The 21,114-nt window shown below is 42.8% G+C and overlaps 1 protein-coding gene across 1 annotated transcript; it reads left to right on the top strand.

Annotated features, from left to right (window-relative positions):
* Window positions 1–4: 4 nt before the first annotated feature.
* On the top strand, window positions 5–20,872 carry DTL (denticleless E3 ubiquitin protein ligase homolog; the record flags this gene model as incomplete). Its single annotated transcript, XM_009279626.2, has 14 exons — window positions 5–131; window positions 1,030–1,128; window positions 1,457–1,518; window positions 1,610–1,730; window positions 2,248–2,313; window positions 3,489–3,604; window positions 4,286–4,359; window positions 5,307–5,410; window positions 6,587–6,691; window positions 8,756–8,868; window positions 12,509–12,598; window positions 14,403–14,541; window positions 18,419–19,281; window positions 20,804–20,872. Coding segments are annotated over 14 exons (2,148 nt in total), but the record flags the coding sequence as incomplete, so codon positions are not given.
* Between the last annotated feature and the right edge of the window lie 242 nt (window positions 20,873–21,114).

The following is a 21,114-nucleotide window of genomic DNA, read 5'->3' as shown; positions in this document are numbered from 1 at the left end:
TGTAGGTCGGTCCTCGCCGCTTCCCCTGCAGCATCTCTTGGATACCTACCAGTGCAGCCAAGAAGATGACCACCTGTCTTACGGGGAAACGGGAATGCCGGTCCCTCCTTTCGGCTGCACCTTTTCTACAGGTAAAGTCACCGTCCGAAAGGCCCTTTTAGGGGCCAGGGTGTGGGCACCGCTGTCAGCTATTTTTTTTTTCTTTTTTATACTATGTCTCATGATTTGGTTTTGGAGGTTCTTGTTTTAAAGTGAGCTGGTAATAGTGTACTTGCACCTAGATGTGATATAAATTGGATCATGGTGCTCCTAGATACACTGGTGGAAAGTATTCCCTTAAAGAAGCAACTACAAAGCATTTATTTTAACGTCTCTTTGTTTCAGCTTTGTCTGTTTCAAGGTATGTCCTCTTGGTGACAGTGCTAGGCTACGTAGTTGAAAAATTGGGCTTTGTTCAAAATATATAAAAGGTATAACAGAATGGAGAATAGTATGTAGAAATCGGAGAGGTGGATGGATGTCACTAGGCTGTTGCATGTAGCGTTTCCCCATGATAAATACACGATGAGGGAAGTAAGCGTGGAAGCTCCTGGATCTTTAGGGCAAAACTCTTTCATTTGTAGTACTCTAGTTTTGGTGTGAGCTTATACGTTTCTCCAAGGCAGCTTCCTGCTTTTCCAACTCAGATCCATAGAAAGTACTGGAGGTTGTAGATGGTAGGTAGTATAGATACAGAAACCTATAACTAGAGAACTATCGTAGCTGGTGAAAGAGGCCGTTGTCTCAGAAGTTGCTCCTGGAGCCATTTGATTGCCCATGTATAGTAGTTCCTGAATGGAACATCTAGAAAAAATGCTTGCCAATATTTCTGCATTTTGAACATTTAAATTGCTATATAAATACTGTTTATTTCACAGCTATCTATTTGCCAAGTACCCTATTTAAAATGTCTGTGACCCTTCACAAAAAGCAGGGGCATGATTATGCATCAGCTACATAATACACAAATACGTTTCAATTGCTTTTCAGCCCCGAATTTGGAGCATGTACTGGCAGTTGCAAATGAAGAAGGATTTGTTAGACTGTATGATACTGAAGCTCAAACCACCAGCAAGCTCATCTTTAAGGGTAAATATTATAGAGAATGTGATCTTCATTTGATGTGACAAGTACGTGATTACTGGAATCAAAGAAAGGCTTTTTGCAAGTCATTTAAACATACCCGTGGGCAGTACTTAAATCCTTTCATATACTTTGCTGAGTCTTCTTTACAAAGCAGCAGCTGTGAGTGTGCTCTTAGAACAGCAGCAGTAGGTGAATTGTTCTGTGTTGTTTTTCACGCCTAAGGCAAGCTGTTGACAAGTTTTCTGATTTCAGTGTCTGATGTTCTTTAGTCTTCTGCAAAATATCATGTTGCAATGCACTGAACTAATCTTGGCTTTTGTTTTCTTGTTAGAATGGCAGGCTCACTCAAATGCTGTATTTGACCTTGCCTGGGTACCAGGGGAACACAGGATTGTAAGCAGTCTTTTGCCATCTAACTTTATTTTTAATGCTTTGGCAACTGTATGCAGAAAATGACTAAAGCTTTTTATTTTTTCCTCTGAAGGTCACTGCTTCAGGAGATCAGACAGCCAAGGTGTGGGATGTGAGAGTCGGGGAGCTTCTTGGCATATGCAAAGGTCACCAGTGTAGTCTCAAGTCAGTTGCTTTTTCTAGATTTGAGAAAGGTAAATGTTGATATTCCCTGTTGTCTGTTTTTTCCTTCTTCTTTTCCCCTGGCACATCGGTACTTTTGGGGCTAAAAAAGGGCTTTGGAAACTGACAGTTACAGTTATTACAGTTTTCTGCTCAGTTACTGGCAGACTGAGCAGTGACCTAGTCAGTGAAGCAAAACTAACTTGTTGGAACTTCACAGTGACCTGATGCTAACATCTGCACATTTCTGATCTTGGGCAAGTTTAAGACATGATATTGAAATCATTCAGTCCTTACTTCCTTACGTAAGCGTGTAAATACTCTTTTCATAAGCTGTTTTCTCTACAGTAGTAGTAAAGAAAGACTAGGAAGAGTAAGGAAACTAGTCAAAAAGCATGGCAGAACACTGGCCTGATTTTGGTATTTCTAGGACTGGCATCCCGAGTGTTGGGCCAGAAGAGCCAGAGGCACATAGATGGCATTGTACTGCATTCATTTAATTAAATTAATACTTTTGGAAGCTAATAGTACTCTTTTTCTCTCTCTCAGCTGTCTTCTGTACTGGAGGCAGAGATGGAAACATCATGGTTTGGGATACCAGATGCAACAAGAAAGGTACCTGAACTTTCAGATATGTACCAAAAAGGCTCGGGATCTCATGTAAAAATAGTACTTAGATGTACATGTCGGACTAATGCTTTCGATTACAATATAGGCAACACTTCTGTAAGAAGAAGATTGTCATGTAACAGTGGACTGCTTTAGTACAGTAAAAGGGTGGAATAGGTGTTTCTTCTGTGTCTAATATGTTTTTCCACTTTGTAACCCTCTCAGATTTGCAGCATGATATACATGCTGTCCTGATAATACCCTGTGTATTGGTAAGGAGATAAGGGGGCACAGAATACATCCTTGTGTGGGACAGTACGGAGGTAGATGGGCTGGGTGAGAGTGCTTAGGTCAGAGCCATTCGGAGGGGTGAAGCAAAGCTGGGAAGCCTCCTGCCGGAGTAGGAAGGAAGGCAGAAAGTGCAGGAGCAAAGGAGCTTGTGAGTGCTGGGAGCAACTGAATGTATTGTGGGAACACCTACTAAATGCAGGGTGAGCTCATTCTGCTCCTCTCTTTCTGTTTCCTGGAGCTTTTCCTTCCCTGCTCAGGTCATGCCCTTATGCCTCTCCCCAGTTCCCTGCTCTGTCCCAGAAGTTTCCTGGCCTGTGCTGCCAGAACATGTCTCACTCTTTCATCTGTCCCAGGTTCCCTGGCTCTTCAAACTGGCAAGTGGGGGAAAAGGGAGGCTCCACATGATTGAAGTGGGAAAAAAGTAGAAAAGTCGCTTTACTCTAGTAAAGCAGTAAGTTTCATAAAGTGAGAAGTAGCAGACAAAAGGCTAATAGAAAATTAAGTAGTAGAGTGGAAAAGCGCTGGAAACCTACCTATAAGTACAGTTCTGCTCGGGATGAAATGGGTTGAACGCTCCAGATGAGGATGCATGCTGAAGACCAGACCGAGGGGTAATGATTTCCGAAGACAGCCTGCCTAGGCCAGTTCTAGCTTCAGTGTCCACGCAACGTTGGCTTCTGCAATTTTTTGCACTATGTGCTTCTGTTTTCTACTGTGTTATTCTCATTGGTTTCATACGTAATAATTTTTGTTTTCAGAATACATTAATGATTTTAAAGGTTAGTCTCCGCCACTTTTTAGGATTTTTTTCCAAGCTGCTGCCTGTTTTATTAATGTGATGGCAAAATTGCATAGAAACTATTAATTGAGATGCCTTTGACTTCTTTCAGATGGATTTTATAGGCAGGTGAATCAAATCAGTGGAGCACACAATGTGGTTGACAAGCAGACTCCTTCCAAACCAAAGAAGAAGAGGCAGAATCTAAGAGGACTTGCTCCCTTGGTGGTAGGTATCGGAACAAATGAAATGCAGGCCTGTCTTCTGGGGACAATGTTATTCCCAGAAGTCTTCCTAAGTAATTATGGTGAGAAATATTTGGCTTGAATGTGGTAAATGCTTCGATTTATCTTTGCAGAGGTAGGTTTTTGTGTCATTGTCACTTGCTATGGCTAATTTTAGACATTTTTTAGTTGTCTAACAACTCATGTGCCATCAAAGCCATCTTTGTGCAAATGCCATGTGAAAATACATCTTTTTTTCCCAGAGAGGAAAGGAGTGGTCCAGCATTCCTTTTCTGAGGGGGGAGATAGGGAGGGTTGTAATTTTTTTTTTCTTTCTTTTTTTTTTCCCCCGTAATTTGACCATACAAATGACTGCCTTACTGGAGTAAGACCTGGTCTTATTTAATCTATTAAACCTTGTGATGAAAGCAGCTCTCTTATCTCTGGCCTAAAAGCTATAACCTCAAACTGCTGCCCAAACACTTACCGCTCAGTGGCAATTATTTCACTGGTGGGAGTGTTCGAAGGATTGTTGTGTCCTAAATGGCATCTGATATTTCCAGGTTCTCCTGCCTGGCTAGGAGGAGGTTTCCTCGGTATTCACTTGGCCTTGGACTAAGCAGCAAGATCTTGCTGACCTTGAAAGAAAATAAAGTTGTGGGGTTTTTTTCTTTTTTCCTTTAAGGATTTCCAGCAGAGTGTAACTGTGGTGCTGTTTCAGGACGAGCATACTCTTATCTCTGCAGGAGCTGTTGATGGGTAAGGAAGGAGGATGCCTGCTTTTCTGTCTATTCTGCATGTTCTTCTCAGTGGCACAAAAAGATTGGGTGATTTTTTTCTAAGATCACACAGTGGCCCACAAAGCTACAGTTGCTATTAGATAGAATCAGCAGAGCTATGCTGCCAGCTTGCTTTGGCAAAGCTGAATGCTGCTTTTCTTCCTTACTGGAGATGGCCGTGCTGGGACAAATTGTGCATATGTGGTAAATGCTCATTTTAGTGTCTTGGCTATGGGGCAGAACGAGAGCGGTTCTTGTCATCTCTCTCTGTTCTCATGGACCTATTGGACCTCAAGTAAACAGACTATTGTTAGACAGTGAGCTGTTTTGGGATGCAAGTGGGTGGTTGGTGCCTGGATATGTGTAGGCATGCTTGAGAAAATGTTGCCTTGAGTTACAAAGGATGCATTCTTTTAGGTGCCAGATCTGTTGCAGCATCTTGGAGCTCAAGCAAACTGCCTTATTGATTAGCATGGCGATTACCCTCTCAGAACTCAATTCTTTAGCAGGCTCCATGTGGTCAGAGCCTTTCTAAGGCAGATAAGATTGACTCTCCTGCTTACGGCTCGTGAGAAAGGCTTGCTCCTGGAGAGCAAGAAAAACTTTGAAAGACTTCATTTTTAAAACTACAAGTCAGGAGTATAAAGGCATCCTCATATTTCCTTTTACTAGTCGAAGAACGTTGACTTGTGGGCTCATGTTGTATCTTGTGTTAGTTACAGAAGACAATGCTGCTTCCTTATCCATAACCAGCGGAGCAATTGTTTTGCTTTCAGCATGTCTCTGCTCTACTCTTGTTCAGTTGTGCTCCTTAGCACTGGACACTCCTCGGTAATGAGCAGCTTGTCTTCCTGTGCTCTTAGAAGGCCTTATCAGCATTGCAAAAGCAATTTTGAAGTCGAAGACACTTGTGCTTTTCTATTTCAGTGTGATCAAAGTATGGGACTTGCGCAAGAACTATGCGGCTTACCGTCAGGACCCGGTGCCTTTCAAGTCTTTTTGCTACCCTGGAACCAGCACTCGCAAACTTGGTAAGTTATTGGAGGATGTATTTGTTAAAGTGCAAAGTGAATTTAAGAAGTAGTGACAGTGCCATCTCTTATCTTTTTAGCCAATTATTGATCAGACTGACAAGCTCAGCAGGATATTTTGATTGACAATACCAGATTTTCAAGTTGAAGAGTGAAGGTGTCCCACTTTTGTATCATTGCACCAATGATAAAATCTTGCATAAGCTTCAGCAGTGCATTTTCAGAAATGGACATAAGGAAATAATAGAGCTCTTGAGGTAGAATTTAGCTAGTCGTTTTGATGCATGAGCAGAAATCAGATTGAACTCTTTCTTTTCATCGTATCTTGCAAAGACAACAGACCGGACTGGGGTTTTACATTATAACCTTCCAGAGTCGAGCAATACTTGAAGCTGTTTGTTATCAAAATCAATAGTGCTCTTGTTTATGTTGCTCTGTGCTTCTTTGTGTCTTAACACCTTACAATGCTCTGATGCAACACAGTAATTCCTGATGACTTGTCTAATCAACTATCTTGATGTGGTAATGGTCAGTGTCAGTCCCAAGAACATGAGGGAAATCCTCGAGGAGCTGGTTGTGAAATAATTTGCTTGCAGGGAAAGATTTTTCTTGAACCTAAGTCACTAGCAAATCAGAGGATGGCTTATTCTACCAAAGCGTGAGGGTTTCTATTTATTTTTAATCTCTGCTTCTACAATTTGTTGTTCCTGTTATCCATTGAAACTATCAAATAAATCGCTTGCCTGCTCTGAAGGTGAGATTCCTCTCTAAATATCACCCTGAAATTTGCTTGCAGGGAAAGATTTTTCTTGAACCTAAGTCACTAGCAAATCAGAGGATGGCTTATTCTACCAAAGCGTGAGGGTTTCTATTTATTTTTAATCTCTGCTTCTACAATTTGTTGTTCCTGTTATCCATTGAAACTATCAAATAAATCGCTTGCCTGCTCTGGAGGTGAGATTCCTCTCTAAATATCACCCTGAATCCTCAGGAGAAAATGTAGATGTTATTCTAGAAACTTTCCTTCTCCAGCAAGTGCTCTGTCAAACAAATAATCATACGTGATAGAGATCCTTTCCAAATTACCCCCTCTAGGCATTTCTTTGCGAATGCCTGTTTTCCAGAATGTTTTTTGTGGAGTTATTTCTTATGAAGAACTTCCCTCTTTGTCTATAGGATATTCTAGCCTGGTTTTGGATTCCACCGGTGCTAATCTGTTTGCTAACTGCACTGATGACAGTATCTACATGTTCAATATGACGAGTTTAAGGACCATTCCAGGTAAGTGTGATATCTGTGGAAATAGCTGCAAAAAATAGGTGTTACAGAGCATAGAAAGGCGAGTTTCTCCCTGTGACTTAGAGAGACCAGCTTGAATGCTTAGGAGACCTATTCCATGCTCTTATGTCTAAAGCTACCTGGAAGAGAAGGCACCTGTTACAAGGGCTGTTCATATTTTGGGTTAAGCCATCCACATAAAATTAGTAGCCCAAAAACTTACATAAGTGCAGATACTGGTTTACCCAGACTGAGACTAAGGGTAGTTTGCATGATATCTGGTGAGGAATGGCTAGTGTCCAGCTGCTATCCACCTGAAGCAAGTTTGAATCTTCTGCTTACTGGCAATCACTGATTTTTCAAGCTCTTAGATATGAATCCATGTAAAATAGTCATATTCATATATTTTAAGGTGTCTTTTAAATTTAGCTTCTACCACAGTTTCTGGGAGAAAGCGCCCCCAGCATATTGTGGAGATGCTTCAGCTTTTTAGACTCCTTCAGCTCTGCATCTGTGACCTTTGTGTTGACAAGACGGCCGACAGAATTCGGTGCACTAAGCTGCTATGTCATAGGCCAGTGGCTGCTTCTCAGAAAGTGGCAAAACTTGTTAGATGCATTCCAGCCAGACAAATGATTTAGTTTCCATTGCCTTTTCTCAGTCTCACAGTTAATTGAAATTAAATGAACAATGTGTCCTTCTGTCTGCTCTTCAGGAAGGCAGTCTGGTGGGTGGGAACGCTTCCAGAGTCGAGAAGTGGTGCAAGTAGTAAATATTAATAGGTCAGTTGTTGAGGTTAACCCCAGGTGCCACCGCTGAGCTGCGGAAATACACTCACCGGCCTGTCCCCCTGCAGGAGTGGGCTCTCTCCAAAGCACAGGGCATCCCGCCCTCGGTCTCTTCATGGAGCTCTTGCCTTCCGTGTGCAGCCAGTAAAACCCAGCGAGCAATCTCGATTCATCCAGCTGGGTGAAACATGTGCGGCTTCTCGGTGTGCCGCTGTTCCCGCAGAGGGCAGCGCCTGCCCACGGGTTGGTGCCTCTCCTCACTCTCTGGCTTTCGTCCCAATTGCGGCTGCGCTTATCTAGTTTTGAGGCAGCTTTAGGTTGCAGGGGGACGTGAGGAAATCCTCACTGTACCACGACTTGCTGGTAGGTCTGGCTTAAGAAGGGACTCGCTGTCCTGTAGCCGCTGCACTGAGAGAGCTGTGGGTAAAAATGAAGGGATTTTTTGGGGTCTCGCAACTTTTCAAAGACCACGAAAGGCAGTCACCTGTCCTCTGGTCTGTGGGTCGCCTCCTCCGCCAAAACCACTATTAAAACAGGGCTGGTCAAGGGGGTGCCAGCCCTGCCTGGCACTACATCAGGAAACTCACCCTTTCAGCCCCGATGAGAGGACGGGACATAGTGCGGCTGAGTGCTCTAGATCCACACTCAGTTCCTGTGCCGGTTGCTGGCTCCTCCGGTTCTCATAATAGGGGAAACGGCAGCCATTCGGGGCGATGGTTTCAAGGCTTTAGCAAACACTACTGAGGCTTTAAATATAGCCACCAGTGAGCGTGGCTGACACGATGCAAGTTTTGTTGACGAAATAAAAGATGCTGGCAGCAGGAGGAAGGAGCAGCAAGCACCTTCCTTGCTGCCTGGGTGGAAGAAGGCCCTCGCTATGCTTTCTGCGTGACTGCCCCTGTTAACGTAGCGTGGCTGGTGATGGCGGCTGAGAGAGGAAGAGACAAGGAACCTTAACCAGAGTAGTGGGGCAGCCCAGGTGATGTCTCGGCCTGCTTGTGACATGGGTGAAGCTAAAGCTTTAATGAAACTGCCACTGCTTCCTAATGCTGTGGAGAGAGCTGTTCAGGTAAACCTGCTTCGTTTGGGAAGCCTGAAGGGCTCCAGTTGAATAATAAAGACTTCCTGCCCCAGAGCGAGGGAGCAGTGCAACCACTTTCTCCAGAGGATATGTGGCTAGGCAGGAAAAGCCTGTAAGATCAGCCCTGCTTGCGCAACCGACTCCATGGCTGTGCACTGAGTGGGGCTTTTATTTTCTTTTTTTCTTTTCTCCTCACAGTGGCGGTTTTCAGCGGGCACCAGAATTCAACCTTTTACATCAAATCCAGCACCAGCCCAGACGACCAGTTCCTGGTCAGTGGCTCGAGTGACTGCAACGCATACATCTGGAAGGTGAGGCGACTGGGAGAGACCCAAGCGTGCAACCCGGAGCTGCTCCATCCACTGTTTCTTTTCATTTGCTTTTCATGTTCACGTAGGACACTCCCTGCTTCCCACTCCTACTTACAGCAGCGTGGGGTTAGCTCCTGGCATGTTGTGCCCAGAGTGTGGTGCTGTCAAGGCCAGATGTAACTGTTTAATGTAAACCAGAGCTAACCTCCTGCCATCAATACGTCTCTCATCACTGCTGCTTATTGCGAGTTGCTGATCTTAATCTGGTTTTAATGGGCATTAAAATCCTCTTTCAATCCTGGTGATTCAGCCAGCTATGACAAGTGGACAGACAGTTCTCGGTTCATATTTAGCAATGGAGCACATTAACAGAAACCTAACGATTTAGTTGTTTTAAAGGGTACTCTTTCCCCCCACTTCTCCTTTTTCCAGCTCTTGCTTCAGACATAGCTTTTTCTCATGCTTAATTTACAGTAGTTAAAGCCTTTGTATTACAGCAAGGGCTCAGCCAGAGCCTTCAGCAAAATTCCAAAGCACTGTCTGACAGCCGAGAGGCTTCATCACTTGGCATCTTGTGCTGACGTGTAGGAAATGCAAATGTCATCAAGTTAATAGCAGGGACCTCAGAATGAGGCGTGCTTCAAGTTCTGCTCTCCGTACTTGACAGCGATACGGGAACAGAGTGGACTTCTTATCTGAAGTAGAATAGACAGAAACCACAGGTGACTGCTTATTTCAGGTTTGGGGTAATTTTTAAGGAATGCTGACTTGTTTACCCCTTTCACGATGAGTTTGAAAGTACAATACAAACCTTTGAGAGCAGAGGGCCAGCCTGCTGTGATTGTGGTTTGAGCATGTATTCTTTTTGATTTGGAGAACACTTGTAAGCAGCTAGGTTGTTTACTCAGAAGTAGCAGGAGTGCAGTAGCATGGCTACTCCCATGCCAAGTAGTGTAATTTTAACCTTCCTCATGTTCTGTGCGAGTTCAGCAAAAATACCTGTGCAAACTTGGGTTGTGCATCCTGTGTTCACATGTTTTGATACCTTCTTGGAACGCAGGCTGGGACTGGGTCGGGAGCATTCAAGGATGTCATTACATCTCAAAGTTTAAGTGTTTAAGCACATTTAAAATGCATTCATGTACAGAAGGCTTCTGTTGCTATCACATGTGGGTGACAGATCATATTGCATATTTATTAAATAAATCATCAGATGGTTACTTTTATTTTAATCCCATAATCATGTTAGAAAGTGGGACTTCCAGCAAAACTGTTTCTTTCGAGATCTGTCATATTCAGAGTCTTCTTAATTTGTTTTAAATGTTGGCAGATTTTACTGACTTTGAAACATATTTATCTTTTCCTGGGATGAGGACTTACTACGCTGTGAAAAAAACATGGTTAGATATTGCATGAGCAATTAACAGGTAATGTTGGAAAGAACTTAATGAAGAGTGCTAGCTTTTCATATCTAGAGAGGAATGAGAGGCAGAGCAAGACCTTGTCCACCCAGATTATTTCTTTGAGAAACTTCTGCAGCAGTGCTAAGTTGTGTTTGGGTGAGCAGTTCCCAAGGAATACTGTGGCTAGAAGGATGCTGTTTCAGTCTGTTTCCATATACAAATCACTTCCAGGCAATGAACACTCACTTTATTGTGTTGGTGTTTTTTTTTAATTACTAGTTCGTCGATTAATGAACTGACTCTTGAACAGCCCTAAGATTATAAAAGCCAGAGAGCAGAGGGGTTTCTCTCTACAAAGATGGCACCTAGCTGAGCTACTTTCCCGGTAATAAAAAAGTATCTTTTATAGACATATACTTCCAGAGTTCCATTGTCCTTTGAACCCTCTGGTACAGACCACTCTGAGGTGACCATATTAAGTTACCCTTTGGTCTGTTCCAGCATTGGAATTTAAGTGCTTCTGTATCGCATGGTGCATAAAACTATATACGCCATTTTATGCTGAATCTTGAAGATGGGTACAACAGCTGTTTCAGTGAGCAGAGTATCTAATAAAGTCTCATTTCCTAGGTTTCTCTTTCAGCCTTTCCACAATAGCTCTAACTTCCCCACCAATATCCTGTCAAATCAGGCAAAAAGCAGCATGTGCTGTGGCTAATCCTGACTTAACATGTGCAGACTGGCTGACTGTCTTCTGCCAAACACAGTGGACACAGCTACAACTATGCATCCTCCTTTAGTTCACAATAAGTCGGTTTAATTTACACTAGTATAGTGTAAAACAAGTGTGTCCCAGCAAGCATAATTCTCTTCCTCTGCTTTCCATTCAGCAATCAGTGGCTACTAGACCACTGTTGTGTCTGTTACGTGTGTATAGCAAGACCACTATTAAATGTAAACGAAGGTGTTCTCTGCACCGAGATCTCCTGTTGTTTATTGCCTGAATAGGGATTTAGTTTCCATGGTATTGCATGTTTTGGCAGAGAAGGGAATGCTCTGACCAAGGCATTTAGTGGATATTTAGTCAAGTGATTGCCTCTGCTATGCCAGGAAAAAAAAAGCAGCCTGTTAAGATGAACCTGTTTGTATCAGAACAACTTTAAGATCTGAAGCTGGATATTCAGTTGCGGTTTTGCAGGCAGGTTGTAGGAGGTGATCCACAAGAGAAAAACTTGTGTGTAAATCAGAAGCCTTCCCCAATGCCTTGCATCTTTCTTTGAAATCTGTATGTAATGTCTACTCCTTTGCCCACACGCTAAAGGATCTGTTCATTCACTTAGTCATTTATGCAAATCCCTTTGATAAATTCCCCTTATAATGTCACATCAATAATGGTGACTCATAGCTCCAGAAAGGATTGCCTGCTGAAAGCATGCAAAACTTGGATATAATCTCTGTGTGTGTGTATGCATGTGTGTTTTCTTCCTTGGGCCACTTAATGCTAGCTTCAGCTGTATCTGTCACTTACATGAGCTGTAACTGAAGATTAATAGTAATACTGTAGAACAGGAGAAAGACTTTTATGAAGGGTGTAAGAGAAATGGAGATCAGTTTAATGAGCATGAGTGATTTAGGGAGCATTTTTATGAACTCTTAAGAGGGTCTCTGGTCCAGCTGGTTGGTTGGAGGAGGTACAGGCGCTTGGCAGTCGCACAAATGCCAGTTCTGAAGCCAGTGAAGGTTCATCTATAGGATTTTGTTGGTGGCGGGTTTTTTTTTTTAATGAACCATTGACCTGTGATTGGGACATTTGTAAAATGGCAGCAGAATATATTTGCCTATCCTGATTCAAAGTATGAGCTTCCCAAGCTTTTAAGCATCTTACCTAGAACAGGTAGAGGTACTTAATATAGTAAAATGCTTGTCGTGTTTTGGGCTGAGAGCTCTGGAGGCAGAAATCCTGTGTGTAGCAGGAATCGGACAAGTGTTTCCAGGCAAGTCAGTATCTCTCACTGCTAACCAGCTGCTTCACCTCTAGAAATGAAACATGAACTGGTTCTTAGGGCTCCATCCGTTTTTGCCTCATGATGACAGCTGGGAGCATTTATCCGTCTCATATAGGAAAGATGGAAAGTATTCACATGCTTCACAGGTGGGCTGTGGGGTCTTTTCTTAGTGATGTATATTAGGCTGCGGGACTTCTGACTGTATACTTGTTTTTCTATGGAATTTTTAAGGTTTCTGAGCCTAGCCTTCCTCCACGGATACTCCTTGGTCACTCTCAAGAAGTTACCTCCATTGCTTGGTGTCCTTCAGACTTCACTAAGGTTTGTTTTCTGGAAAATTGTCTTTCCTGTGAAACAATAGATGTGATGTGGCAACATCTGCTTCTCAAAATTGCAGCAGTATTTGTTTATTTGGGAGGAAATTTTTAGTCAATAATTTCTAAAAATGTTCATTTGGGGCAGCAGTAAACCAAGCTTGTCACATGAGTGCAATGTATTAGAACTTTTTCATTATTTTCAAATGATTTAGGCTATTTGATAAGACCTAGGAAATCGCAAATGAACAAAGACCTCTCTGGATGAGAGCTTGTGTCACTACCTATAAGAGACAAAACTGTGAAACCATTTAATCAGGGCTTTCATAAGCCAAAAGCTTGTTTTGTGGTTCCATACTTACAGCTTCCTGACCTGTCTGACCATTGATACATCTAGTCTTGTACAGAGTGGCAAGAAGTTTTGAATGCCCTTTAAAAAATGTGTGGACTTTTTTCATCGTGACCTTTTTTCAAAATCTGAGCTGTTTTTATGACATATTTGTGTGTACACCCAAAAACCTACAGTGAAATTGGGTCAGTAATTATGTACCAGGTATCACTAAAAGGAAGAGAACTGCAGTAGGAGGTTGGTTCAAATGATTGACCTAGCTTAAAATGAGAAATAACCCTGAAAAATCCTAGACAGTGTCCTAATAATAGCCAGACTTCCTTTCACCCCACAGTATTAAGCAAGTCAGCCAGTTTCCCTAGCTTGCACTATAGAACCGGGTCTTCAGAGAAGTGTTGCAGTGTAGGAGGGTGAGAGTCTTGCAGGCAAACAAGAGGAATTGTTCTAGTTGTGTAAGATGCACAAAAATATGAGAACTAGCATTTTAGATGAAATCTGTGATCTAGAGGTAGCCCAGCATCCTGATCATGATGTGTTGGAAATGCAGACCAATACAGCCTTTAAAATTGTTACTGGCACAGGTAAGAAATAGTCAGCCATTGTACAGATGCTGAAGCATGAAGTAAAGTGGAAAATGTGGTGCTAAGACAGGTCAGGAAGCCGCTTGGAGTGATTTGAGATGCAAAGTTGCTTTCTGTAGGGACAATATTCGTGTCACAGAGGTCAGAGTAGAGGCACTTTCCCATCCAGATTACTATGAACTTGGGCCACAGCATTTCCTTTTTCTTGCTGCTGATTCCCCTGTGAGTCACCAGCTAATCTGTCCAAAATGAGCCATAAAATGCGGGCTAGGTGGGTTCTGTTGCTTCTTTGGACAAGATTCCACAGATCCTTTTGGAGTGCGTGATGCTGCGGCGGGAATCTAGACCAATGTTTCTAGCAGTGTTAGTTTCTCTGCCAGATACTGCTGACATCTGACTCTGAAGAGATAGCGCTTAAGGCTAGTGCCACAGCCTTCCAATGTCACCTTCTCAGTGTGTTGCAAATGTTCGTCCCCAAGCAGAAAAGATCCTGAGTAACAGAGACAGACCTAGATGCAGGTGCAAAAAGCAGCATGGCCGCTTTTGTCTACCGAGTGATTGAAATCTCAAGATATGCCCTGGCCCTTCCTGAGCAGACTGCCGTCTGTTACAGAGCTATGCAAGGCCGATAGTTACTGGTGACTGAGATTTCTCTAGCAGAAAGACATGAAGGCGGCAGCCTTGCCCGCTTTAAAGCAAATACTGCTGTCTGGTACAGTAATGAAAGAGAGTTGGGTTGTTTTGTTTGTTTTATGGGCAAATCTTGTACCCCCTCAACCAGGCTTCACCCTCATTCATATTGGCATGGTGTGTTGGGTGTTGCTGTTCTAGTTCACTTGGCCAGTGCTCTGGTTACTCCAACAAACTAATTTATACTGTAGATTGCCACGTGCTCTGATGACAACACTGTGAGGATTTGGCGCTTACAACGTCGTCCTGAGGAGGAGAAATCAGCATTCAGCAAAATCAACTTGGTGGGCTGGGTCATTCAGAAGAAACCAAAAGAACAACGTGGAGCAGGTAAGGCCCCTGAGCTGAGATATCTTGCTCTGCAACATGGCTTCTGAATTTTGGCTGTTCTCTGTACCAACAGCAGCCTTTGGCTTGTCTTATTAGTCTTCTATTTTTTTCATATTAGGCAATAATTCATATAGCCAGACAAACACTTCTATTTGTAAATACTTCTGCCACCAACAAGACAAGCTGGCTGAAATAGCTTACAAGTATGCCGAAGTCTGTATGACCAGACTGCAAAGCAAATATTCATTAATACAGCTTGTCGGGCAGCCAGATCTTCAGTGGATATCAGCAGGGTTCAGTAAGTGAACAGCCAAAGGAGATGTCATGTGTGCATGCACTGTAGCAACAAGTCACACTTTCTTTTATATTAAATAATAACTGAGAGCAGTAAGATCATATGCTTTTTCCAGTTTGCTAGTTTACCCAGTAAAGGGCTGATGGCATATATATACAGCCTTGGAACTCTGAACTGTTTCCTCCTGCCCAGTAGTTGAATTCTGCACAGATTTCTTTGCTGCTGCTATCAATATTGCATCTCTTTCTTCAGCTTCATACAGAGGTACTGACTGGCTATACAGGCAAATGCCACGTAGTGAAAGTACTTCAAAAATGCATGTAGGCAATCATGATGTGATCATAATGTTCCAGAATTAATCAGTAGCGTTCATCTATTCACATGTTAAGGCTAGTTAACAAATGCAATACCTTTCTACAGAGCCTAGGGAATCAGACAAGCTATGCAGCATGCTCTCACAGCTAGCAAGCAGATCTGGGCTCTGTGGAGAAGCTACTCACTGGACGGTACCCTAGACCATAAGAAAAGAGCCCTGGATCATAGCACCACTTTGACTTATCTGAAACTTGCATTTTGTTACAGTAGAGTAGGTGAAAGGAGAATAACCCCCCCCCAAAAGTGAAATAAGATGAGCTTCTCTGTAGAGTAGCTCTGAAACTAAGAATACAATAGCTTCCCAGCAGCTGGTGGTGTGACTTCCTGTGTTCCACCTATCTTTTCTAGCCACCCTCCAAATGAATTTCACCTTGGCTAAAACAAATAAAGGCTGAAGGTCTCCAAATCCCACTAATGGGATAACGTTACCTCTAACCTTTTGCCAGCGAGTAACAGTCTTGCAGGAAGTTTGCAGGACAATAGCAGGGAGAGTGCCAGGTCTGCTCCGTAGCTGGTAATTGGTTTGTGTGTGCACACGCTCTGCCTCAGAGAGGGCTCAAAAATCACTTTGTGTACTAGTTTCAGCAAAAGAGAAGTAAGGATAGGTCTAGTCCAGAAGCCTGAAACCTGAAGTAGCTTGTACACTAAAAGTTTACAAGTCAGCTTTGGCAATTATACTGGAAAAATAACTTATTTCTCCTTGCTCTTGCTGCATTAAAGTAACACAGGAGGGAAGAGGAAGTACACAGACACTGCAAACACAACAGCAGGCTTCCTGCTGACCTTGGCTCTTGAACACAAAGCACGTGCTGTTAGAATATAGGAGTTATCTGCAGACACTGATTCAGAGCTGGCAAGCTAAGTACTGTTTCAGACCTGCTGGGATGAGATCTAGGTAGTTCCCCACCCATTTACGTGGAACAAATTGTGAGACTGAGGTTGTGTATTGACTGTTGACCTATATCATCAAGTGTAGCAAGCACAGTTTCCTTTTCTTTGGAAATTATTTTTGTGGTTTCCCTAAGTTGCACTACTTTCTCTATGTTTTTATGTAACCAAATTTCTAGAACAGGCCTGTGCATGGACAATTTGTGACTCTTAAATCTAGAGATTGATGATATCACTCTAGAAGATTTCTAGCAGAGAAGGTAGAGAACATCTGAAATAAGCTGCTTTGGTGTTATACAGGTTGACTGCAGGTATTTACGGTATTGTACTATATGCAATGGTAGCATAAATGGAAACAGCTTGGAACTGGCTTAGTAGAAGCCTGAATAATGCATGCAGTCCTACAAAAAAGCCTGATCTTCGTATTCTTTAGCTCAAGTTTGGGGCTGTTTCTCAAGCTTGGGTTTGCTTCTTGCTGTGACACCCATCCAACTCTCAGGATAGCTTTTTTCCCCTTATCCAGTGTCACCACAGTATAACTTTCAGACTGATTTGGGATTGAGAGTGCTCATACCCAGCCAGTCATGCAATATTTCTGCTGTATGAATTTGTAGATGGTCATTAGGGATCAAGAGTTGCTGGGCTTGCTCTTCTCTTCTACCTCTAGGAGCTTAGATTTTTAAGTGCAACTAATTCCCCAGCTGAGATATTATTGTCTTGTAAGTGCTCATTAAAGTAAAGATTAGGAGAACCAATCTTGGCAGTTACTTTCTCTTAGTCCAGACTGAAGCAAGGTGTTATGAAGTAGCATATTTTATCAGGAAAGGAGCCTTTAACTCTGTTTTGTGTGTTAGAGTGATTTGTAGTGGGATCCGTTAATACGGGATCCTATATAATTTTGCTCTGATGCACCAGTACCTGCATTTTGAATACTAGGTAATACAGTAAAAGGAAGGCTCAAAAGAGGCTTAGTATGGTATATAATCAAAGAGTCATATAGGTGCTCACTCAACATGTTATTTGTGAGACAGCCCAGTGTCCTAAAGAAAATGGCAGGTTATTCACACTAGACTTCTCATTGTTCTAATGAAGTGCTTTATAGCACAGTGCTAATGCTGAGAATTAGGAGTTCAGATTAAACCTCTGGTATACAGAAAATGTTTAGAGCTCTTGTGCTCAGCAGTGGAAATACATAGAGTAACTAAGGTGCTATCCTATTTAATTGCATCACAGCAAGTTAGATGAATGAGAAAGCTGGCATCTAACAAACCCGCTAATGTGTTCTCTGTTGGAGGGTGCCAGGAAAAAAAAAACAAAACAAAAGAAAAAAAAAACAACAAAAAAAGCCCTCTGATATTGCTGCAGACCAAGATCTTTGCTATATATGATTCCCACTGTTACTAGTAAGATCCTTACGCCCCTACCTATGGCTACTGTTTTTAGAAGCTGGGTATTCAGAACCTCTTTTTTAAAAGTAGGGGGGTTTACATCTTGGCTAGTGAGCTCAAAAGCCACTGTGAAATATCTGTTTGGGAATCATTTGTTTTAAAGAAATAACTTACTACAGTGACAGATTTTATTTTCTTTGGAATTTAAGTTCTTGTTCATGAGGTGAAGAATTTCTCACATTTCCCTGGGTGTGGTAGATAACTACTGTTTTCCTACTAATATAGCATCGTAGAAAATCCTCCAGCAAATAGACGAGAGAATGAAAGTATGTCCTTTCCTGTTCTCACTCTTTTTCTTTCATCTTTAAAATATGCAACTATTAATGCCTGACTAGGAGCATTATTCATATGGTAGGGCATTATAGCGTAAGGCTTCCTTGGTATTGTAATTAGCTGTGGGACCTGCTTACAGTACCTTTGTCCCTCAACTCAGTTATGCAGCCGTTAAAGGTGGTAGTGCAGGGGGGGACGAGCCTTGCTCTCAGGCAGCATCTCAGTACAGAGCTGTCTGGACCGAGCTACTGCAAGGCTTCCAGCAAGGCTAGATAAACTTGGAAGACTCAAGATCTATTTTGTCTGTCCGTCAGTCCCTTGGCTGTAGCTCACATAAGAGTGCTCGTTACAGAAGGGACAGGCGTCAGACATTACACAAACTTATACTTACCAATATGATACAGGATTTTACATAGGACTTGTACCAGTTTAAGCAAAATTAGAAGGATTTATGCAACCTCTTAATTCAAAAGGCTATGTCTGAGAAGCAGGGTCAGCACTGAATTGATCTCCTAGTTGGAAGGGATGTTTATAAAAGGGCTGTCTTTAATCTGCTGTTCTGTGTTCCTCATCAGACTACTCATTTCTCCCCTATCAGGACCGCCAACCAGCCCACAGAGTACTCCTGCCAAGGCCTTCACAGTGGGCAGCCCCTGCATTTCCTCGCCACGGCCAGCTGCCTGTGCTCCCATTTATTCTGGAGACCTTCCCCTGTCTACAAACACTCCGACGGGTGCTCTCAAAACCCAGATGGCCGCAGCCTGCACCCCAGCCAAGCAGAGTGGAGCCAGCCCACGCGCTTCTCCCAAACTGATCCCTTCCTCCAAAATGTCCATTAAACATTGGGTTACAAGGACTCCGTGTTCTTCTCCTCCAGAAGTGGGGAAAAAGGCTCCTTCTCCTAGAAAAGCCCTGGCAGAAGTCACCCAAGGTTTCCTGGAAGCTACTTGCCCTCCTAAAGCCCCACAATCGCCATTTGAAAAGCGTGCCAAGAGAAGGCTTGACTGCAGCAAGGGGGACGATGCGGGGCAGAAGTGTCTGCAGGCCTGTAGCTGTGTGACTGAACTGGACCATGCGGCTAAGAAATCCAAGCTGAATTTATGTGACTTAGCTGCAGACCAAAAAGCTTGTGATGAAGGCTCTCTCAGCCTGGCTGACCTGGATAACGACCGCGAAGGCTCCAGCCACAGCCCAAAAGAGCCTTCCTTTCCTGGAAGCCGTATTAATCCATCGGGCGTTCAAACTCCCCCCCATCTTTTCAAATCTCCGTGCGGGAAAGACACTGAGGTAGTAGATAAAGAGAATAGTTCACCTGAAAGAAAAAATTGGTTGTCTGCTCTGGGAGAGAAGCTCCGGACTGGCAGAGCTGGCAGCCAGAGCGCGTCAAACAGTCCCCCGTCATCTTGCAGTCCCGGTGCCAAACGACAAGAGGCTGTGGCAGCGGCCACTTCGCTGAAAACTGTAAGTAGGACAGTCAGTGACAGTGGTCATGAAAGAAGTTATCCCTAGCTGTCACTCTCCCCTTGTTCTCTCCTGCTCAGGCATTCAAAGAATTATCTGATCCCTTTGATTATGGACAAAAGGGATGATTTCTGGCCTAATAAGCCAGATACATTAATGCTGTTATCTACTAATCCCCTCCATGCAGGAAGAGAATTTTTAGGATGTTGATGTCCCTCACTTTAAAGGGACTTAGGGCACACAGGAGCTCAGAGATCCTCCCAGTCCCCAGTCGGGTGTTCAAAGGATGTAGCTGTCATCTGAAATACAGCTCTACTCTGAGAAGCACAATAATGACAGCACCTTTCCTGGCAGACTTACTGTTTGTGTTCACCGTCATATCTGCCTGTTTATGTTACTGGAAAGCCACTTTAGCATTGGAAGAAAGGGCTAAATTTTATTCTAGCCCAGGGAGCAAAAAAATTTGTTACCCATGTTAAAACCATGGGGCTAAATAATGCCTTCAGTTCCTTCAATTGAAAACAAGCAGAAAACAAAGGAATTGCAAAAGAGTCGGAGGACAGGACTTCACCTACATAACCCTACTTTTGATGTACAAGAAGCCTGGCACAGAGCTCATCCTAGGATCTGAAAGTTAAGCTTATAAAGCAGCTAAAAAAGTTGGCGTGAGGGCATGAGCATTTAACATGCAAATTGAGAAACAATAATTACATTTTTTTAAAACAAACCAAACTCGACTCGTGTCTGAAACTGGACTCTGAGTGCTACAGTGTCTTTGACTGAGTCTTATTTCAGTAAATGTTAGGTAAATTTTCACTCATCAAATTTTAGTTGTACTCTCAATTGAATATCTGATGCTATAAGTTGTTGCCATCATTAAGGCTTATTTTGGTAAAGTATCTCATGTCTCACCTGATTTCACCTCTTCCAGCACTTCTATCAGAGGTGAAGTGTGCAAGCCACCACTCCTTAAGTTACACATAGCAGCTGAACTCTTCATGTTGTGGTTGTACCAAGAAATCTTGGTTATAGTAAACCTACAACTACTTGTGCTTTATGCTGTACGCGTTTAAACACAAGACAGAAAGATTTGCCCTGGAGAAAGATTATTATAGAACAATTATCTTTTCTGCCCAGTATGCTCTAGTTCAGATTTCGGGATGCTCCTGTGTTGTACTCGAAGCCTGAGGAGGTGCCTGGAATACCAGCAGCATTCGTTGATCTGCTACATCTTGGAAATCTGTAGCCCTCTTAACTGCTGTAGGGAAGCTGAAACTGCAGCCAGAGCGCTTTTCCTACAGCAGTAAGACAACCCTAGGTTTTAGCCAGTGTTTCCTGTAGGTAGTAAGCCTCTTATCTGTGAGACAAACAGATTATAGTAAAGAACCTTTCATTTACTATCATCTTATTTGGGAAGCTATCAAACTGGAGCAATGATGGAGGGTGACTTTAAGATTCCTGCAGTATATGAACTGTTAACCTAGAAACATTTCTTGTTGGTTTTGTTGGGTTTTTTTTCTAGGCTGCAACCACTTCAGTTTCCATGAGGAAGATCTGCACATACTTCCACAGAAAGCCACAGAATAACTGAAGTGGCATGCGGCAGTTGCACCTGATGGATGTTGACACTGTGGTATCAAGACCAGATTTAGTAACGCCAACAACTATGCGCCAGGATTACACAGTTTGTTGTCAGACATTCATAAACTTGGGGTTTTATTCTCCTGTTTTTAAAGCCGTTAACACTTGAATTCAGCTGAGTGTGGAAAATTTACACCATACTTATAGATACTCATGATCTCTTACTGACTTCAGATGATGGATTTTTTTTAC

This window comes from Aptenodytes forsteri, unplaced genomic scaffold (genome assembly GCF_000699145.1).
Source record: "Aptenodytes forsteri isolate BGI_AS27 unplaced genomic scaffold, ASM69914v1 Scaffold195, whole genome shotgun sequence".
NCBI classification, from domain to species: Eukaryota; Metazoa; Chordata; class Aves; order Sphenisciformes; family Spheniscidae; genus Aptenodytes; species Aptenodytes forsteri.
Note: the sequence above shows the minus strand (reverse complement) of the source record. Positions and strands in the feature narration are given on the sequence as shown.